The 18217-nt window shown below is 48.4% G+C and overlaps 1 protein-coding gene across 4 annotated transcripts in view; it reads right to left on the reverse strand.

Moving 5' to 3' along the window:
* The window catches only part of LOC133238799 (protein sidekick-1), a 733626-nt gene that overhangs the window by 117007 nt on the left and 598402 nt on the right, over positions 1–18217 (reverse strand). For all 4 annotated transcript variants that reach the window (XM_061402289.1, XM_061402290.1, XM_061402292.1 and 1 more), the window contains exons 18-19: positions 3498–3613; positions 1095–1287 (exon numbers count right to left, since the gene is read on the reverse strand). In XM_061402289.1, the coding sequence (XP_061258273.1) occupies positions 1095–1287; positions 3498–3613 (309 nt within the window). The remainder of the gene's footprint in view (positions 1–1094; positions 1288–3497; positions 3614–18217) is intronic.

The following is an 18217-nucleotide window of genomic DNA, read 5'->3' on the forward strand; positions in this document are numbered from 1 at the left end:
TGGCTGGAGCTGAGATGCTGCCCTGGGCTCTTCTCTCAGTAATGAAATGGAAGAAAATGCCCACATGATGAAGAGCTGCGAGGGGTGCCTGAGGCGCTCCGAGAATTCACCGCCGCCTCCCTCAACTGGGGGTGGGGGGCTTGCCTTCCCACTCGCCTGCAGTCATAAAGGAGTCAGCTGTGTTTCCTTCAGTGCAGTGGAGAAGGGGCCTTCCAGCAAGCAGAGCTCCTCCTCTTCCAGGGCCCCCCACCCCGAGGCCCCCTGCTCGCCCCTCTGCACACAGGCTCCAACCAGCCTCCTCGCACACGGCGGGGCCAGGGCCCAGCCAGCCTCCTGCTTCTCTGAAGCCCCCTGATCCCAAAGCGACTGCACCCACTTAGGCGGTTTAACTGCCAAGGGCCTCGTACTCAGACGCCCCGAGGCAGCACTGATTTCAAGCATTTCCGTCTGTGGTGAGACTGCACGCTTCCGTTACAGCCCCAGCCTTTCCTGGGAGAACACGGTCACAGTCGCTAAGTGCTGGACTCCCAAATCTGCTTCTTCAGGCCCGCTGCTGCCTCGACGTGCGCGGGCCCCGACTGCGCCCCGCGTCCCAGCCCTGGACCTGCCTTCACATTCTGGTCACGGCCGTCACCGCCACCCCGTCACCCGAGCCGCACTTTGCAGAGTCATCCTGGAGAGTCCCTTCTGCCCACCCCGGCCCTGGGCCCCACCAGCCCCGGCCCTCTGTAACACGCCTCTGCGTCTCCCCTGTGCTAGCCCCGCGTCCGGGGCACAGGCTCTCATGATTGTCCGCCTTCTCCCCAGACTGCATCACCTTGGTCTCTAGTCCATCACCACAAAACCTCCAGACAGAGCTTTGAAACCACTCGAGCCACAGCCCCACGGGAAGTCCTTCCTCGGTCCCGAATGCCTAGACAGCTCCGACTACGAGTCTTAACTGAGCCGTTGAGATCCCTCTGGTCAGCTCCCAGCTTATTTCTCTAGGGTCACCCGCACCCCAGAGATACACAAAGCTAAGCTGGACAGGACAGTGGCCCAAGCCTCTTTGATGACTAAGGGGTCTTGAGGAGACCCTTGGAGAGGGGACTCACTGTCTTCATGCGTCCATATGAGCTGCGGCGTGCTCGGGGGCCCGTCCCCGGGGGTGGTGAAGCACAGAACGGACGTGAAGTAAGCAGTAAACTTCTTCAGGTTGGTGATGTACCCGTGGTGGACTCCGTGGAAGTCTGGGGCAATGGTGACGACAGTGACAGCTTCGGGGACGTCATCTGGCCAAGCCAGAAGCTGGGATGGAACAGGGTGAAAACGAGGTTTAATTTCATGCTTTCAGCCTCAAATCTGCACCAAAATTTTATTTTGTGATAATATGTCTTTGAAGAATGCAAAATCATGATCAAGAAATTTACTATAGTCTACATTTTATAATCTCGCTGAAAAATATGGATTTTAAAAGATATCTCACAGACTACTTGAGTACAAATATGTATATTTATGGGCTTCCCAGGTGGCGCAGCGGTGAAGACTCCGCCTGCCAATGTGAGACAGGCAGGAGATGTGATCCCCAGTCGGGAAGATCCCCTGGAGAAGGACAGGACAATGCACTCCAGCATTCCTGCCCGGAGAATCCCACGGACAGAAGAGCCTGGTGAGCTACAGTCCCCGGGGTCACAAAGAGCTGGACGTGACTGAGCAACTGAGCATGTGTATATTCCTATATGCATTTTATACACGTGTATATAGAATATCTACTGTAACTCACATTGGGAAAAAAGACACTTCTCAAACTTTCACTTTCTCTTCACTTAAACTTGTTGCAGAACATACATATATTTAACATTAAGAAGTAAAGATGACATTACCTGTTATTTGAATGGATCAGTACAATGAAACATCAATACAAATATTTTTCTGGATGGGCACCTACTCTGACTCAAAAAGAAGTCCTAAGTTCAATGGGAACAGTGTTAATTATTTATAATTTATCTCATGCCGGTTTTCTAAAAATGGATTTGGGGAGACTGATTATCAAAATCGAAGTGTTAGTTGCTCAGTCATGTCCAACTCTTTGCGACCCCATGGACTATGGCCCTTCAGGTTCCTCTGTCCATGGGATTTCCCAGGCAAGAACACTGGAATGGGTTGCCATTTCCTTCTCTGGGGATCTTCCTGACCCAGGGATCAAACCCGAGTCTCCTGCATTGCAGGCAGATTCTTTACCACCTGAGTCACCAGAAATACAGTATATATACACATTCCAAAGGAAGTTATTTTAATGTTTTGGCACATTACTGTATGAATGTGACTTTTAATTCCTCTGACATCAAACATTTCTAGCACTAACTAGGTCTTAAAATTGACACACCACAGGACAAGGAGTGTATTTATGTAGAGTAAGGTGACAACCAAGCCACTGAATGAACGCCCTGGTCTTGCCAGAAAGATCTTCACTGATCAATATGATTTCAAAGAAACTTCTGTCTGTAGCTACCTCTGGGAGAAAAGAAAAGACAGGACAAATTTCCAACTATGCCTGTCTTTCTAGTGAAAAACAAGTGTTTTAATAAGTTGACTCCAAATGGCGGGGGCGGGGAGTGAACTGCGTTCTGAGGAAATAACACTCTCTGAATCTGAAATTATCAAGTTTTTAAGCAAACTAGGTGGAACCCCTGAGTTGACCTGCTCCTGCACAAGATATGTGAACACATCACACTATAGATGAAATGAAGGCGGGCTCCCTGCCCCAGCCAGGAGATGCTTATCCAAAAGGAAAGCAGAGCTGTGCTTCTGGAAGCTGCATGCAGGCAGAGCTCTGAAGGTCAGAGGCTGGTGCTCAGACCCGGCACAGGGCAGGCAGGAGCGCGTTTTGTGTCTGCTCAGTTCAGGTAGGGGCCCCGAGCCAGCAGGTCTCGGATCCACACACAGAACTTGTCCTGAAGCAGTGAGGGGGCACCTATTCATCGTGACTTGGTAGAAACCTCACTCAGCTGTGCCCGGTGCCCTCTGTTCCGAGTCTGCGCTCCTCAGAGAGACCCCCTTCTGGAAGGAAGCATTTGGTACGCGTTTGGTAAGCATTTGATTTCAACCTGCCAGGCCGGGTCTCCCACCGGTCATTTTAAATGGACGGCCTTCTCATAGCGTTGCTCAGTCCTAGCGGAACCAGCCTTTTCTGGTTTTTTTTTTTTTTTTGGCTGTGCGGGATCTTAGTTCCCCACCCAGGGATTGAACCTGCACCCTTGGCAGTGAAAGTACAGAGCGCTAACCCCTGGACCAGCAGGGAATTCCCAACAACCATCCTCTCCACAACCAGTAATTAGAGTTTATGAGTCAGTATGGCTGGTGATAAGACTGCGGATGAAAGGAGACCCCGCCAAGGTCAACATGTCTGTAATGGATGCCGTGGGTTCCTCACGAAAAGAGGTGCGGGGCCCCTCCCTGATCATACGACCGCGCCGGCGCCGAGACGGCCCCCTCCCTGGCTGTGGCCCCAGGCGTACCTTGTATCCCTGGTTGATGCCGTTGATGAACTGCTGAGGCGGAGGGTTCCACAGGAATTGGATGGTGGTGGAGTTCACGGCTTCCACCTGCACATTCTGCGGGGGCGCGGTCGGCACTGCTCCAGGGCGGGGGCAGCAGGAGGTCCGCAGGAGGCACGGGGCGGGGGCGGGGAGAGAAGAGACCCTGAGCCGCCGCTCTCGGCTCACCAGCACGCTCAGCGCTGCGAGCCCGGAGGGTGCTGCACGGTTTTGGAAGCGAATCATGATGTTACAACAAGAAAGAGCTGGGCTACTCCTCACTTTCTGTTGGAGAATTCTTAAAGGCACAGGCAGAAGAGTGGACCAGGTCATCTCAACCCACGGTGAGCCTTTCCTAGGGGGTCCCAAGATGACAGACAGCAAACAAAAGCTTTCTCTGATTTTTTTTCAGTTAGCCAGTATTTGAGATCAAGGCAAGGTTTGATCTAGGCCTCTGCATCCCCTGTTACGTATCATTCTGTTTTCAAGCCCAGTTATCCTTTATATATTAAAAAAAATCCCTTTTCATATGTACTTACTTATCCATTCAGAGGCTAAATTTCTCTTTGTCTGCCATAGAAACCACCAATAAAAAAATTTCCACTTTCCATTTCTTTTATTGAAGAGCTATTGAGCCCAATTATGTGCCTGCCCAGAGCCCTCCAAGGAAGTCACATTCCTGGGGAGCGGCCCACTTTCAACTTGAATTGCCCCAGGCAGCTCCCTCCGGTGCACACACAGGCGGAGCCTCTGTGCCAGGTGTGTGCGGAAGGCTTCAGGCCAGGGGACACCGCACGAGGGCTGGGAGAAAGGGCAGACCTCCGAGGGTGGAAAGGCCTTGAGAAAAGTGTTCGCTTCGGGGAAAATGGAGTCAGCAAAGGCAAGCGATTATGAGAAGCCTGGTGAGTGGTGAGAGAATGATGGGCGTGGCTGGACATGGGGTTCTGGGGGAGGAAGGGGCTGAGAAGGTGGGCGGGTCACTGTGGGGATGGCCCTGGACGCCGGCGGCAGAGGTTGAGAGCGTACACGGAGGGCAGTGGGAAATCAGCGGGCTTCTGGAAATGGCAGAGACAGGACCCGGCCGGCCTCTGAAGGACGGCCTCTGCAGAAGGGGCAGGCCGCGGGCTGTGCTGTACAGCTTTCTGCGGGACACATGGGCAGGTCTTGGTTCTTTAGGAGCTTGTTTCAAGGGAAAGACAGCGGATCCCAGAGGATCCTTTGGCTCCAGGAACAGAAACAGAGACACGTGTCTCTTGGCACAGAACACGTGAGAATTCAGTATGGTCCTGTTAAAAATCACCGCAGCTTTCATTACGCTCTTCTTCAGAATCTCACGTCATCCGGCAGAGATGAGAAAGACACACGGTATCCTAGCCCTCCCCTCCAGACTCCAAGCCGCCCAGCTGCTCCCGTCTTCTCCCCCTGCGCTGTCTCTGGCCCCTCCTTCCACACCATACCAGGAAGACTGTCCTGCTCACTTCCCGCTCAGCACCATCCTGAAGTGGTGGCCTGAAAACGGCCACAGGCATCACTGAGCCGAGGGTCTGGGCAGCTGGGAAGCACGGCACAGCCATCAAACACGAGGAAAAGCTGAACAAATGAAAATGTCTTACCCTTTTGTGAGCCCATAAGGAAGCTGAGGCCACCGGTCCACTGTGTCCGAAATACAAGAAAAGAGGGACCCTTCCCCTCTTCTTAAAAAATAGCTTAAAAGTAAAAGAATGGGAAAAAATACTCGAAAACACTAATTAAGATAAACCTGGTGTCATTACATTAATATCAGAGTAAATATCCTACCAAACAATAAACCGATGATAAACCAGCTCGTGACATGATGATGGCGTGCTCTGTCCCTCAAGAAGACCCAACAATCCTGAATGTGGATGCACAGAGCTTCAGCGTACAGAAGGCAAAACAACAAAACTGACAGTAAAACTACACAAAACTCCCGGGACAAGTGGAGACCTCAACACTCCACCCAAAAAAAACAGGCAGGCCAGGCATCTCAGTAAGGATCTCCGAGGCCAGAGCAACACCACACAGAATCTGACCCACACGATATTTACGTAGAAATCTACCCAAGGGCAACAGACTACACATTCTTCTCAAGCACATGTGGAACTTAACCGAGATGGACACATTTGAAATATATATGTCATGCAAAACAAGTCTAAACAAGTTAAAAATAACTGAAATCACAAAAAGTGTCTTTTATGACTCAACAGGATTAAACTTGAAATTAACAACAGAAAGATATGTGGAGAGTCCCTAAAAACTTGTAAATTAAGGAACACACTTCAAAGTAACCCATGAGTTAAAGATGAAATCACCTGGAAAATTAGAAAGCATTTTTAGTTTAATAAAAGGGAAAAATACAACATACCAAAATTTGGGGATTCAAAAGTGCTGGATCATCAAAAAAGCAAGAGTTTCAGAAAAATATCTACTTCTGCTTTATTGACTATGCCAAAGCCTTTGACTGTGGATCACAACAAAATGTGGAAAATTCTTCAAGAGACGGGAATACCAGAACACCTGACCTGCCTCTGAGAAACCTGTATGCAGATTAAGAAGCAACAGTTAGAACTGGACATGAAACAACGGACTGGTTCCAAATAGGAAAAGGAGTACATCAAGGCTGTATATTGTCACCCTGCTTATTTAACTTATATGCAGAGTACATCATGAGAAACGCTGGGCTGGAGGAAGCATATGCTGGAATCAAGATTGCAGGGAGAAATATCAATAACGTCAGATATGCAGATGACACCACCCTTATGGCAGAAAGTGAAGAAGAACTAAAGAGACTCTTGATGAAAGTGAAAGAGGAGAGTGAAAAAGTTAGCTTAAAACTCAACATTCAAAAAACTAAGATCATGGCATCTGGTCCCATCACTTCATGGCAAATAAATGGGGAAACAATGGAAACAGTAAGAGATTTTTTTTTTCTTTTTGGGCTCCAAAATCACTGAAGATGGTGACTGTAGCAATGAAATTAAAAGACGCTTGCTCCTTGGAAGAAAAGCTATGACCAACCTAGACAGCATATTAAAAAGCAGAGACATTACTTTGCGTACAAAGGTCTGTCTAGTCAAAGCTATGGTTTTTCCAGTGGTCATGTATGGACATGAGAGTTGGACTATAAAGAAAGCTGAGCGCCGAAAGACTGATGCTTTTGAACTGTGGTGCTGGAGAAGACTCTTGAGAGTCCCTTGGACTGCAAGGAGATCCAACCAGTCCATCCTAAAGGACATCAGTCCTGAATATTCATTGGAAGGACTGATGCTGAAGCTGAAGTTCCAATACTTTGACCACCTGATGTGAAGAACTGACTCATTGGAAAAGACCCTGATGCTGGGAAAGAGTGAAGGCAGGAGGAGAGGGGACAACAGAGGATGAGATGGTTGGATGGCATCACCGACTCAATGGAAATGAGTTTGAGAAAGCTCCGGGAGTTGGTGATGGGTAGGGAAGCCTGGCATGCTGCAGTCCATGGGGTTGCAAAGAGTTGGACATGACTGAGCAACTGAACTGAACTGAATAAATAGCCTTTAGATGTTTATATTAGAATCTAAACTTCAACTGTAAGAACCTATAAAAGTAAATTAAAAAAGAAGGAAAATAGTGAAGAAAAATACCAGAAATCAGTGAAATAAAAATAAACAATAATAGAAAAAAAAACAATGAACCCAAAAGCTGTTCTTTTAAAAATCAGTAAACTTCTAGCCAGACTGATAAAAAATAAATAGAAATTGCAAATTACCAACATCACCAATAACAGGAGACACCTCTATAAACTCTACTGATGCTAAAAGAATAAAAGGACATTTTGAGTATCTTTATGCTCATTAACGGAGAAGGCAATGGCACCCCACTCCAGTACTCCTGCCTGGAAAATCCCATGGATGGAGGAGCCTGGAAGGCTGCAGTCCATGGGGTTGCTGAGGGTCGGACAAGACTGAACGACTTCACTTTCACTTTTCACTTTCATGCATTGGAGAAGGAAATGGCAACCCACTCCAGTGTTCTTGCCTGGAGAATCCCAGGGACGGGGAGCCTGGTGGGCTGCCGTCTATGGGGTCGCATGACATGACTGAAGTGACTTAGCAGTATGCTCATTAATTCAACAACTTAGATGAAATGAACAAATGTCTTTAAAGAAACACACTTCCAATCTACTCCAGAAGAACTAGATGACCTGAGTAGTCAAATAGCTATCAAATATTTGAATATAAAATTAAACACTTCCAAAAAACAAAACTCTTAAGCATATAAGGTTCAATGGTTAATTTTACTAAGCATTTGAAGAAAAAGGAAATAAAAGACATTCTAAAGCATTAAGCTGACACCAAAATCAGAAAAAGGTGCTGAACATAAAAAGAAAGAAAAGTAGACTATAGGCCTGAGAACATAGATGCAAAATCCTTAATAAAATATTAGAAAAATCAAATTTAAAAATATGTAAAAATCACAATTTATCCTAATTCAAGTAGGGTTTATCTTACAAACACAAGGCTGGTTCAACATTTGAATATTCATCAGGGTAATTTGCCATTATCAATAGAATTTAGAAAACATGATCATCTTAATCGTTTTAGAAAATCGTTTAACAAAATTGAACCTCCAATAGTGATTAAAGGAAAAGTGAAAGGGAAAGTCGCTCAGTCATGTCCATCTCTTTGCGATCCCATGGACTCCATGGAATTCTCCAGGTCAGAATACTGGAGTGGGTAGTCTTTCCCTTCTCTGGGAGATCTTCTCAACCTAGGGATCGAAGCCAGGTCGCCCGCATTGTAGGCGGATTCTTTACCAGCTGAGCCATAAGAGAAGCCCAAGAATACTGGAGTGGGTAGCCTACCCCTTCTCCAGTGGATCTTCCTGACCCAGGAATCGAACCAGGGTGTCCTGCATTGCAGGCAGATGATTTACCGACTGAGCTACTAGATTAAAGGAAAAACAACTCTCAAAGTAGGAATTAAAAGGAGCTTACTAAACTTGCTAAGCACGCATGCCGCATGCTAAGGCTCTTCAGTCGTGTCCGACTCTGCGACCCCATGGACTGTAGCCCGCCAGACTCCTTTGTTCATGGGATTCTCCAGGCACGAATACTGGGTGGGTCACCATGCCTTCCTCCAGGGGATCTTCCCAACCCAGGGATCGAACCTGCGTCTCTTAATGTTGCCTGCACTGGCAGGCGGGTTCCTTACCACTAACGCCACCTGGGAAGCCCAGGCTTGCCAACAGGCGTCTGTAAAACACCTACAACGAACATTTTATTTAAGATGAAAGACGGAATGCCTTCCCCTAAGACGAGCAGCAAAGCAAAGCTGTCTTTCTTACCACTCCTATCCTGGAAGGCCAAGCTGGAGCAGTAATGCAGAAAAAGGGCATACAGATCGAAAAGGAAAACAAAGCCAAAAAGCCTCTCTATTCACTGACAGTATTACTCTCCGTGTAGGAAATCCCCGCGTTTACTCAGAACCGAGATTAGCAAGATCACAGGATACAAGATCAAAATATTTTGAAACACAAGCTATGGAGAACTGGAAACTGAAATTAAGAATTCAGTATCAGTTACATGGCAGTTAAAACATGAAATAGATATAAATTTAACAAACTATAGGCAAGATCTGTATGCTGAAAATTGATGAAAGAAATAGAAAACTCTTGAGAGTCCCTTGAGCAGCAAGGAAGGAGATCAAACCAGTCAATAAAGGAAATCAACTCTGAATATTCATTAGAAGGACTGGTGCTGAAGCTGAAGCTCCAATACTTTGGCCACATGATGCAAAGAGCTGACTCACTGGAAAAGACCCTGATGCTGGGAAAGACTGAGGGCAGGAGGAGAAGGGGACCACAGAGGATGGTTAGATATCACCGACTCCATGGACGTGAGTTTGAGTGAACTCTGGGAGACAGTGAGGGCAGAGGAGACTGGCATGTTGCAGTCCACGGGGTCGCAAAGAGCTGGACACAACTGAGCGACTGAACAACAACAACAGCAAACTGGACACACCTCCAAAGCCCTTCAGTGGCTGGAGAGGAAAACCAAACCGGCCCATCCACGGGATGGACTGTGGCCCGCGGTGAAAGGGGAGGAGCCGCTCACTCTTGCCAATGACGCGGACGGCCTTAGTGCCAGACACGGGAAAGGGCCAGACGCAGCCATGGCATGCTGGCTTTTCCCATTTCTATGATTCCTGTGAAAGGGAAAGCTAGAGGAGAGGAAACAAGAACCGTGCCAAGGGCGGGGGTGGGGCAGAGCTCTGCGCTCAAGGTAAGTAAGTTATATACCTCAGTAAATCTGACTTTAAAAAGGCTGCAGAAACCTTGATGCCTTTTCTCATGTAGAGGTGGTGTCTGAGGCAAGCGGTGTTTGAGGCACTTCAGTGCAGACTCTGTGACTGTTCTGACCAAGAGAATATGACCCAGGCCTTGATAAACTAGAAGCTTCCATGCCTTATCTCTAGAACCGTCCTTTCTGGAAGTCCTGAGAGGAGAAAGGAGTCTGCTGTCCCTGTGGCCACCGTGCTGGACTGGCTGGGTGTGGTGCCCGGGGGGGCAGCCCCAGGGTGCCCAGCCTGATGGCCTTCCGGTCAAGGCACCCACACTCGAGGGAACCCCTCTCCGCTCTCCTGACCCTCAGCCGCCAGCCCAAGGTACCGCCCCTCCGGATCCCATTCCCAGCCTGTAAAACCACGAGATACGGTACGACGGCGCTGCCTGCGAGCTCCAGGTTTATTCTGTGGCAACGGGTCACCCGGACAATCTCCCCGCATAAGAGAGCAGGGAAGGGGGTGGGAGGGGAAATAAGGAGGGAAAGAACTGAAAGGGGCCGTGACTTCTCGGAGAGCCCACGTCCTCATTCTTTGCAGGCTTAGTTCTGGGATTTCCTTTCCAATTACTGACTCTGAAGTTCCATAAAATTTTCTAGTCAAATGTGGTTATATTCTCTAAAGTAAGACCACACCGATCGAACACGTCAAGAAAATGGCATTTTGCATAAACTAAATGAGCAATAGTTCCTGCTGTTCCTTTCTTTGCTTTGTGTCACGTAACAGCCACGCTGAGAGGCCCTCTCTCCATCGGGTCAGTGCCTCCCTGCCTTCCCCGCCCCGGGGCCCAGATACCAGGCGTCCAGGCCTGGCTGACCCAGTTAAGAAGGCAAGCTCCCTTCTCCTCACGTCACAGCTCACAATGCTCCTCAGCTCTCTTCTGCTCTCACATCCTTGAGCATCTCTTTCTCCTAATTACTGTCATCAGAAGTGACTCACAAATTTGTGGACAATGGGATTAAAAATTCCCTCAAGTGAGAAAAAGACCTACAGCCCATAAATCCTTCTTGACAGAGCTTCAAATAAAGAAGCTGCTATGGCAGAAAGGTCTTAATTACGGGGGAGGGTTACCTAACCCCAGCCTTCCGGGAAAGGCAGGGCTCAGCCCCTGAAGAGCCGCTGCTCTGCAGGACGGTGGAGGCCCACGCGTCCACAGCTGGGCTCGGTCTGCACACGGACGACCCTCCTGGGAAGCTGTGGCCTCCTGCTGCCCGAGTGAGGCCTCCAGGGGCATTCTCTCCCCAGATAATTAGCACCTGAAGTGCCATTCTTTCCAAGCCTCAAACTGCAGGCCATGAAGAGGCCTGGTGAAGTGACAGGGGTTATGCCTTTCTGTGATTTTTACTGCTCAAAAAAAAAAAAGATCCATTTTCACCGGATAATTCCCCCTAGACCCCAGTGAGGACACATGACCTGGGTTCCCTGGACACTGCCTCAGCTTTCACAGTTAAGGACAAGGAGCCCTGTGCGGAAGCCCCCAACGCTCTGGGGCACCGAACAGCCAGGCTGTGTGAATGGAGAGCCGCACGAGTGGCTTCAGACACAGAGGTCCTCTTCCTTCGGGAAACATTTGCAAGTTGATAACACAAAGGCCCTTCCTGGTTGCTGAGGATGGATTTCTTGGGGTGGCCAGTAGAGGGCGGAGTGGGGGTACAGTGGTCCAGTCAGGTGCCGCCGCTGAGGTCCGCCTGGGCCAGGAGACGCTGTCCGCGTTTCACTGTAGTAAACCACTCTTTATGGCCACTCAAAAACATACAACTGTTGAAATTACATTTGAAAACTATGCATGCGCATTATATACATTGCTGAAGTGTGTGTGCCTAGCCATACCCAGCTCTTTGTGAACCCATGGACTGCAGCCCACCAGGCTCCTCTGTCTATGGAATTTTCCAGGCAAGAATACTGGAGTGGGTTGCCACTTGCTCCTCCAGGGGATCTTCCCGACCCAGGGATCGACCCGGCGTCTCTTACAGCTCCGCATTGGCAAGTGGATTTTTTTTTTTTTACCACTAAGTCACATGAGTATTGAAAAATAACAACCCACATGAGTAAGTCAACGCATTAGAAAGGTCTACAGGGTTTTGACGGTTTCAAATACTTTACTTTTGAGATATTCTGGATAAGATAGTATATAACTAATTGTTATGAATTTTTCAGAATTTAATCCTTAATTAAATAAAAAGGGAAATATCAATATTGGTTACTGCATGCTTCTTTTTTTTCTGATTTTTTTCAATCCAATTTATTTGAAAATTTTAAGAATTTGTTCAACCACAACTTTTTGAAAAGTTGATTTCTGAAGTTACTACATACATACAGTCTGCTTTATTATTCTTTATATTTAAACATGTGTTGCTGCTGCTCAGCTGCCAAGTTATATCCAGCTCTTTGCAACCCCACACACTGCAGCAAGCCAGGCTTCCCTGTCCCTCACCATCTTCCCGAGTTTGCCCAAGTGCATGTCTGTTGAATCAGTGATGCCATTCAACCACCTTATCCTCTGTTGCCCTCTTCTTCTGACTCAATCTTTCTCAGCATCACGGTCTTTTCAGTGAGTCGGCTCTTGGCATCAGGTGGCCAATGTACTGGAACTTTAGCTTCAGCATGGGTCCTTCCAAAGAGTATTCAGGGTTGATTTCCTTTAAGATTGACTGGTTTGATCTGGCTTTTCGAGGGACTCTCAAGAGTCTTCTCCAACACCACAGTTTGAAAGCATCAATTCTTCAGTGCTCCACCTTCTTTATCATCCAGCTCTCACATCTGTACATGACCACTGGAAAGACCAGAGCCTTGACTAGACGGACCCCTGTCGGCAGGGATGTCTCTGCTTTTCAACACACTGTCTAGGTTTGCCATAGCTTTCCTTATCAGATGGTGAATCGAACAAAACCCAAGACTCTATAGTCCCAGCTGTTTTTCACTTTGTGAAGCAATGGGATCAGAATACCACTTTGACAAAAGAATTCTTCTGAGGGGTTAAAGCCGGTGCTGTGCATCAGTGCTCATCAACCTGCGATGGAAGTGATCTGGATTTAATGATCTGGACTGGGCTCATCGCTGTGTCATCTGACATGCCATCCATTTATTTTCTAACAGTATTATTCGTAACAGAACTTTCCTATTTTAATTTTAAACTGAAGTCTACCAGCTGTCCAAGAGTTTCTGTAAGAGTTTGTGAACAAAGTGTTATTATTATCATTGTTGTTAATGTTTTTAGTGAATGGGTCTCACTTTGAAGGTCTGTTGAAGGAAAAGCTATTGGCACCAAAAATGGCCATTAATGACACTCTTTAGCACCTGACTGGAGGCACAGAGAACTCCCCAGACCATCTATACGAACGTGTACGAGTGATATGCAATCAGTTTTATAATTCTAAAGGAATCAGCATTTGAACGCTAAAGAAACTATTATTAAGATGGGCAGCAGTATCTGTGTAGATATATACAAATGCCCATTATTTTAAAATACTTTCTGTGAGAAATATGTGATCAGATTCCAAATCCAGTCACATTATCACAAAAACTTTGACATTACACGTTTGTAATGTCAAAGTGAAAGGAAGGACTGTTAACTTAGGGCAATACTGCCCCCTTAAAGTACAACTCAAAGAGGGCGAATTGTCTCCATTCTGGTTAACAGTAAGACAGAAGTTTCTCTTCACTGGGGAAAAAGCGATAAATAGTCTTCAGGCACTCATGACCACCTACCTGTGCAAATGCTCTCTTGTTAATGGGTACCTTCAAATCCTTGAAGAGGTTATAATTAGAAGTCTTGATGGTATCTGAATGGCACCATCTCGAGAATAAAACCACATATTGAATAAGTTGTGTTCACCCACTGAGGTCAAGTTTCTCACTCAAAATTTTGAGATTTTGATTGGAAAGTTTTATACAAATACAGCATGTAAAAGTTCCCCTAGCATTCTCCAAAGTTGATCAGTGTGGCTCTGAAAATACACACTGTTACGAATCCATGGACTGAAATGTATTTGGAACACTTCAATTCGTTGCAGTTATTATGACTGATTTTCACATTATCCCATCTTTAACGAGTGGGAGCCTCTTCAAGGTGGCTCAGGGGTCTTCTTGACAAGCTCTCACTGGGGTTTGATAAGCTTCCTCACTTTTTGGAATTATATATTACATTACATTATATTATTTACCGCCTGCTCCTGACCTGGAATCCCCCATTCAGCCAGGAAAGCCTGTTTATTTGGGGGTTACTGAGAAACTCTGTGCTACTAGGATGGTTCTCATTTCCAGGCCTTTTTACAAGAAATTCTTCCTTCCTTTGAGGATAAAATCATCATACTTCCAATTCCAATTTAGGGTTTCAACTTTGCCAAAAATCTCGGTTCCCAGTGACAGCCACACAGTGGTCACTCGCTTTATCTCACAGCGCTCACACAACTGTGCCTTAACAGCACCGAATGCAGCACATCCGTTCCCATGGCCGCTGAAAGCTGTGGGTCCTTCTTCCTCCAGCTTTCGATTTTGGTTCTGTGCTAGGGATGGGCAGTCAGACCATCACATTTCAAAGTTACTTGAAATAATCACTTTCCATCTGGCTGAGTTCACCAACTCAACACACCGCTGTGTTCATCTGTCTCATATTGCCTTCAGCTTTTCAGACTTTCCGTTATAAATGTTTTAAAATCACTTAGTTTTATGAATAGATGAGGGCTCTCCAGGTGACACGTGGTAAAGGATCCCCCTGCCGATGCAGGTGGTGTGGGCTTGATCCTTGGGTCGGGAGGATCCTCTGGAGCAGGACATGGCACCCCACTCCAGGATTCTTGTCTGGGAAATCCCACGGACAGAGAAGCCTGGTGGGCTACAGTCTGTGGGGTTGCAAAAGAGTTGGAGATGACTGAGCGTGTGTGCACACACGAATAGATGAAATACATTTACATGGCTTCAGAGTCAAGGAGAAGCCTAATTTCCGTCTCTACCTCCTTCTCCTGTAGGTATAGTTCCAGCCCCCCACGGTCCTGGGGTTCACCAGCTTGTCCTCGCAGGAGCCCACTCACTGTTCCCGACAGGCGGCCACTTGGCGGCCAGTAGGGCTTCCTGGACCGCTTCCTTCTCTGCAGTCCCGTGTGCCCTGGCCGAACACTGTAAAGGGATCTGCCTTTCCTTTCACAACCGCTGCCTGTCCACGCCTGTCCGTCTCCCTGCCCGCAGAGCCAGTGGACCACCTGAAAATCACAAATCTATCCAGCTGGGCTTGGCTCCCAGGGGCCAAGTAAACACTCTGCTTCTCCCGTTTCCTGCATGATGGCCGGACAGAGCCCCACCCGTGCTGGGCCCCTTCTCCGTGGACCCCCGAGTCCTCACCAGCCCTCACGGTGAGGCACCTGGAGCTGGCCTCCGGGCTCCAGCGGCATTCAGCCCAAACAGGATTCCATGGCACTGGATCTGCCCTGATTCGGAAACGTGTCATTGACAAGACTGGTCCCAGCTCTCCCTGGATCTGTGCTCAACTCACCTCCCAACTCTGTTTATGGCAACAACCGGCACATCCCGCCCCTCCTCCTCTGTCACATGGCTGGTCGTGTGTCTGGAAAAGCAGCGTCTGGCTTTCATGCTTCAGCCTGATTTCAGCCATCAATCTAACACTGCAGTTTATTTTTAATTCTGATTCGGGGACAGAACATCTGAATGGCTCTCTCAGCTGTGACACCTGCAGGCTTGCCGGGCACATCGTCTCCACCCGCTACGAGTCCCTGACGGAAGTGCTGAGCAAGAAAAGCCCCGAAGGGCGATGGGTTCTGCAGCTGGGGTCACCTTCACACTGGTGGTGCTTCAAGTGAACACTCTCTGAGCAAAGCTGAGTCCTTGGGGTTCACCTGATGACTTTATCACCCAATGCATGGTCTCCATCTCAGCCACAAGGGTGCTGGTTGAGAGAACTGATAAGTAAATGAAGCAATGAGTGGAAATCAAGCCACAGAATGAACATAGCATTTGGAGCTATCAACTCGGCAACCCTCCCCCAGGAGGAAACGAGGTTGTTAGGATCGGCCTGTCTGAGTGACCCAAGGTGACTCCCAGCGACAGTTTTCCACCTTTTCCTCCAGGAATGTCTACTGCTGTTCACAGTCCACAGAATTTGAGACTCTGTCGGGTCAGCACTTCTCCTGAGCCAGTCTCTGCAGCTGGGAAGAGAGACACCGGTTGGGCTCATGTTTGCTGTTTCATTCAAGTACTCAAACAACACGATGCATATTATGCAAAGCTGATCTCAGGACCCCAAGTAAATTCTAGACTATCATTACAATCCATCTTCTCTGCAATCTGTGTAAACAGCGGAAATCGGTTTAAAATAACAGTTAATCAGAAGAAACGTGCGCTGGCCATGGAGCTACCTGATGTTTGGGAGATTCACAACATGTCAAATAAAATTAATGGAGTGATACCATGAAATGCCAGCAGGGAGATTCCCAAGGTCTCATGGGGCAGGTGGGTGTGAGCGTCCAGGCCTCCGTAGGGGAAAGTGACTGACCTCTGCCTCCTCCTCATCCCATATCAGCTGGTGGAATCCAATCTAAAGATGCTGATGTCCCAGGGACAATGCTGTCAAATCAGCAGAATTTAGCACAGAATGAGATGATAGTGCACCGCTCAACAACATTTCTGTATGCTAACATGCTCGTGTGTGTCTACTTGAGATACCAGACCGACCATATCTGTTTCAAACTATGAAACCTCAGTGTCCCGCATGATGGCGGCTCATCTCTCACCATCCTCAAGGCAAGGTCAGTTCTCCTGGTTGGAAGCAGCCTGGCATGTGAACACTCAGGGCCTCCCTCACCTAGAGAAATGCCTCTTCACCTCTGCTTATCTTCTATTCACTGGGGATGGAGCTGCTGGCGGGATGGCTGGTCCCAGCAGTGGCCATGCCACGGAAGGATGCCCAATTCCTTACGTCTCCACCACAACCACACACCCCGATTCTCCTTATCCTGAACTTGTATGATCTCAAGTATCGGGGACTGAAGAGTCCACCCAGAATTCATGGGCATCTCCCTCTCCAGGTGAGCCTACACCACTACCTGCCTTTCAGAGAAGGGGAGAAGCAGCTCACGACGTGGAGGGGCCACGGGCTGCAACTCTGCTGGGTGGACAGCTATATTCCATCTGCGTGCTGGGCGGTGTCATCAATTCCGGGGCGTTGAAGGCTACGGCTGAGTTCTTGTGTGTGACAGCGCTCCTGGCTTTGATGTGCCTGCGTGTCCTCCCTGCATTAAACAGTCCTGACACTTTGTGAGGATAACAGATCTTGCACAAAGAAGCTCAAGAATCCCTTTTTAAGGGTCCTGCATAAGAAAATACCTTAACACTGAAAAAGTTTTGTGTATCCCTTTCCAAACTTGTTTTCCCCAATTCTTTATGCACCAGGCACTGAGGGGAAAGCCTTCGGGACCAGTTTGCAGGCTGCGGAGGCGCAAGGCCAGCAGGCACTGGGTTCTTCTTCTAAGACAAGAAGACGACCACGGGAGAGAAGGCTGGGCATCATGCTGAACACGGACACTCACTGGCCCACTGGCGGGAACCGAAATAGAAACAGCAGGCGTTCGCCATAATCAGACGTCTATTTATGCTTCATTTATTGACGTGTCAGGCACCTTGCTTGGGTTTGGGGGTACAGATGTAAATAAGATCAATCAGATGCAGCCCCTGCCTTCAAAACTCTCACAGGCTTGTAGGGAAGACCAGTCTGAACCTCCACAGACAGTGTCTGGTTGCAGTACTGGGCTCCCAGGCGGCACTGGCGGTGAGGGGCCCGCTGCCAACGCAGGGGTGTGAGAGGCGTGGGCTCCGCCCCTGGGTCAGGAAGACCCCCGGAGGAGGAGATCTCCAGCATTCCTGCCTAGAGAATCCCATGGACAGAGGACACTGGTGGGCTACACGGGGTTGCAAAGAGTCCGGCACGACTGAAGGGACTTAGCACGCAGGCACAGCCATTTAAGGCGGGTCTGACTGTTCCCTGTGTCTTTCAGTGGCAGCTGAAGGGCAAGTCCTCTCCCACAAGGTCTGCACAGACACCGGTGTTGGACTCGACCTGCCTCCAGCCCCCGAATCTCGGCTTGGTGCCCAGGCTGCCCCACTGGTGCCCACTCAGCCCCACCCCTGTTGGGTCTTTCATTGTAGTATCTCCTTTGGGCGCCCGGCTTCAACCTTGACCCTGATGTGAACTACAGGCCAGTTGACGCCTGTTCTGAAAGGGATTCATGGCCAACTGAACCAAACACCCTGTACTGCTTGAATTCAGGGTTTTTTCAAACTGCAGGCCACTACTGCATTAGCAGCAGACCAGAAACTCAGCTTAGCGATCGCAGCCTGCATTTGTTAAAGAAGGAAAGA

Source organism: Bos javanicus, chromosome 25, assembly GCF_032452875.1.
Source record: "Bos javanicus breed banteng chromosome 25, ARS-OSU_banteng_1.0, whole genome shotgun sequence".
In the NCBI taxonomy this organism is placed as follows: domain Eukaryota; kingdom Metazoa; phylum Chordata; class Mammalia; order Artiodactyla; family Bovidae; genus Bos; species Bos javanicus.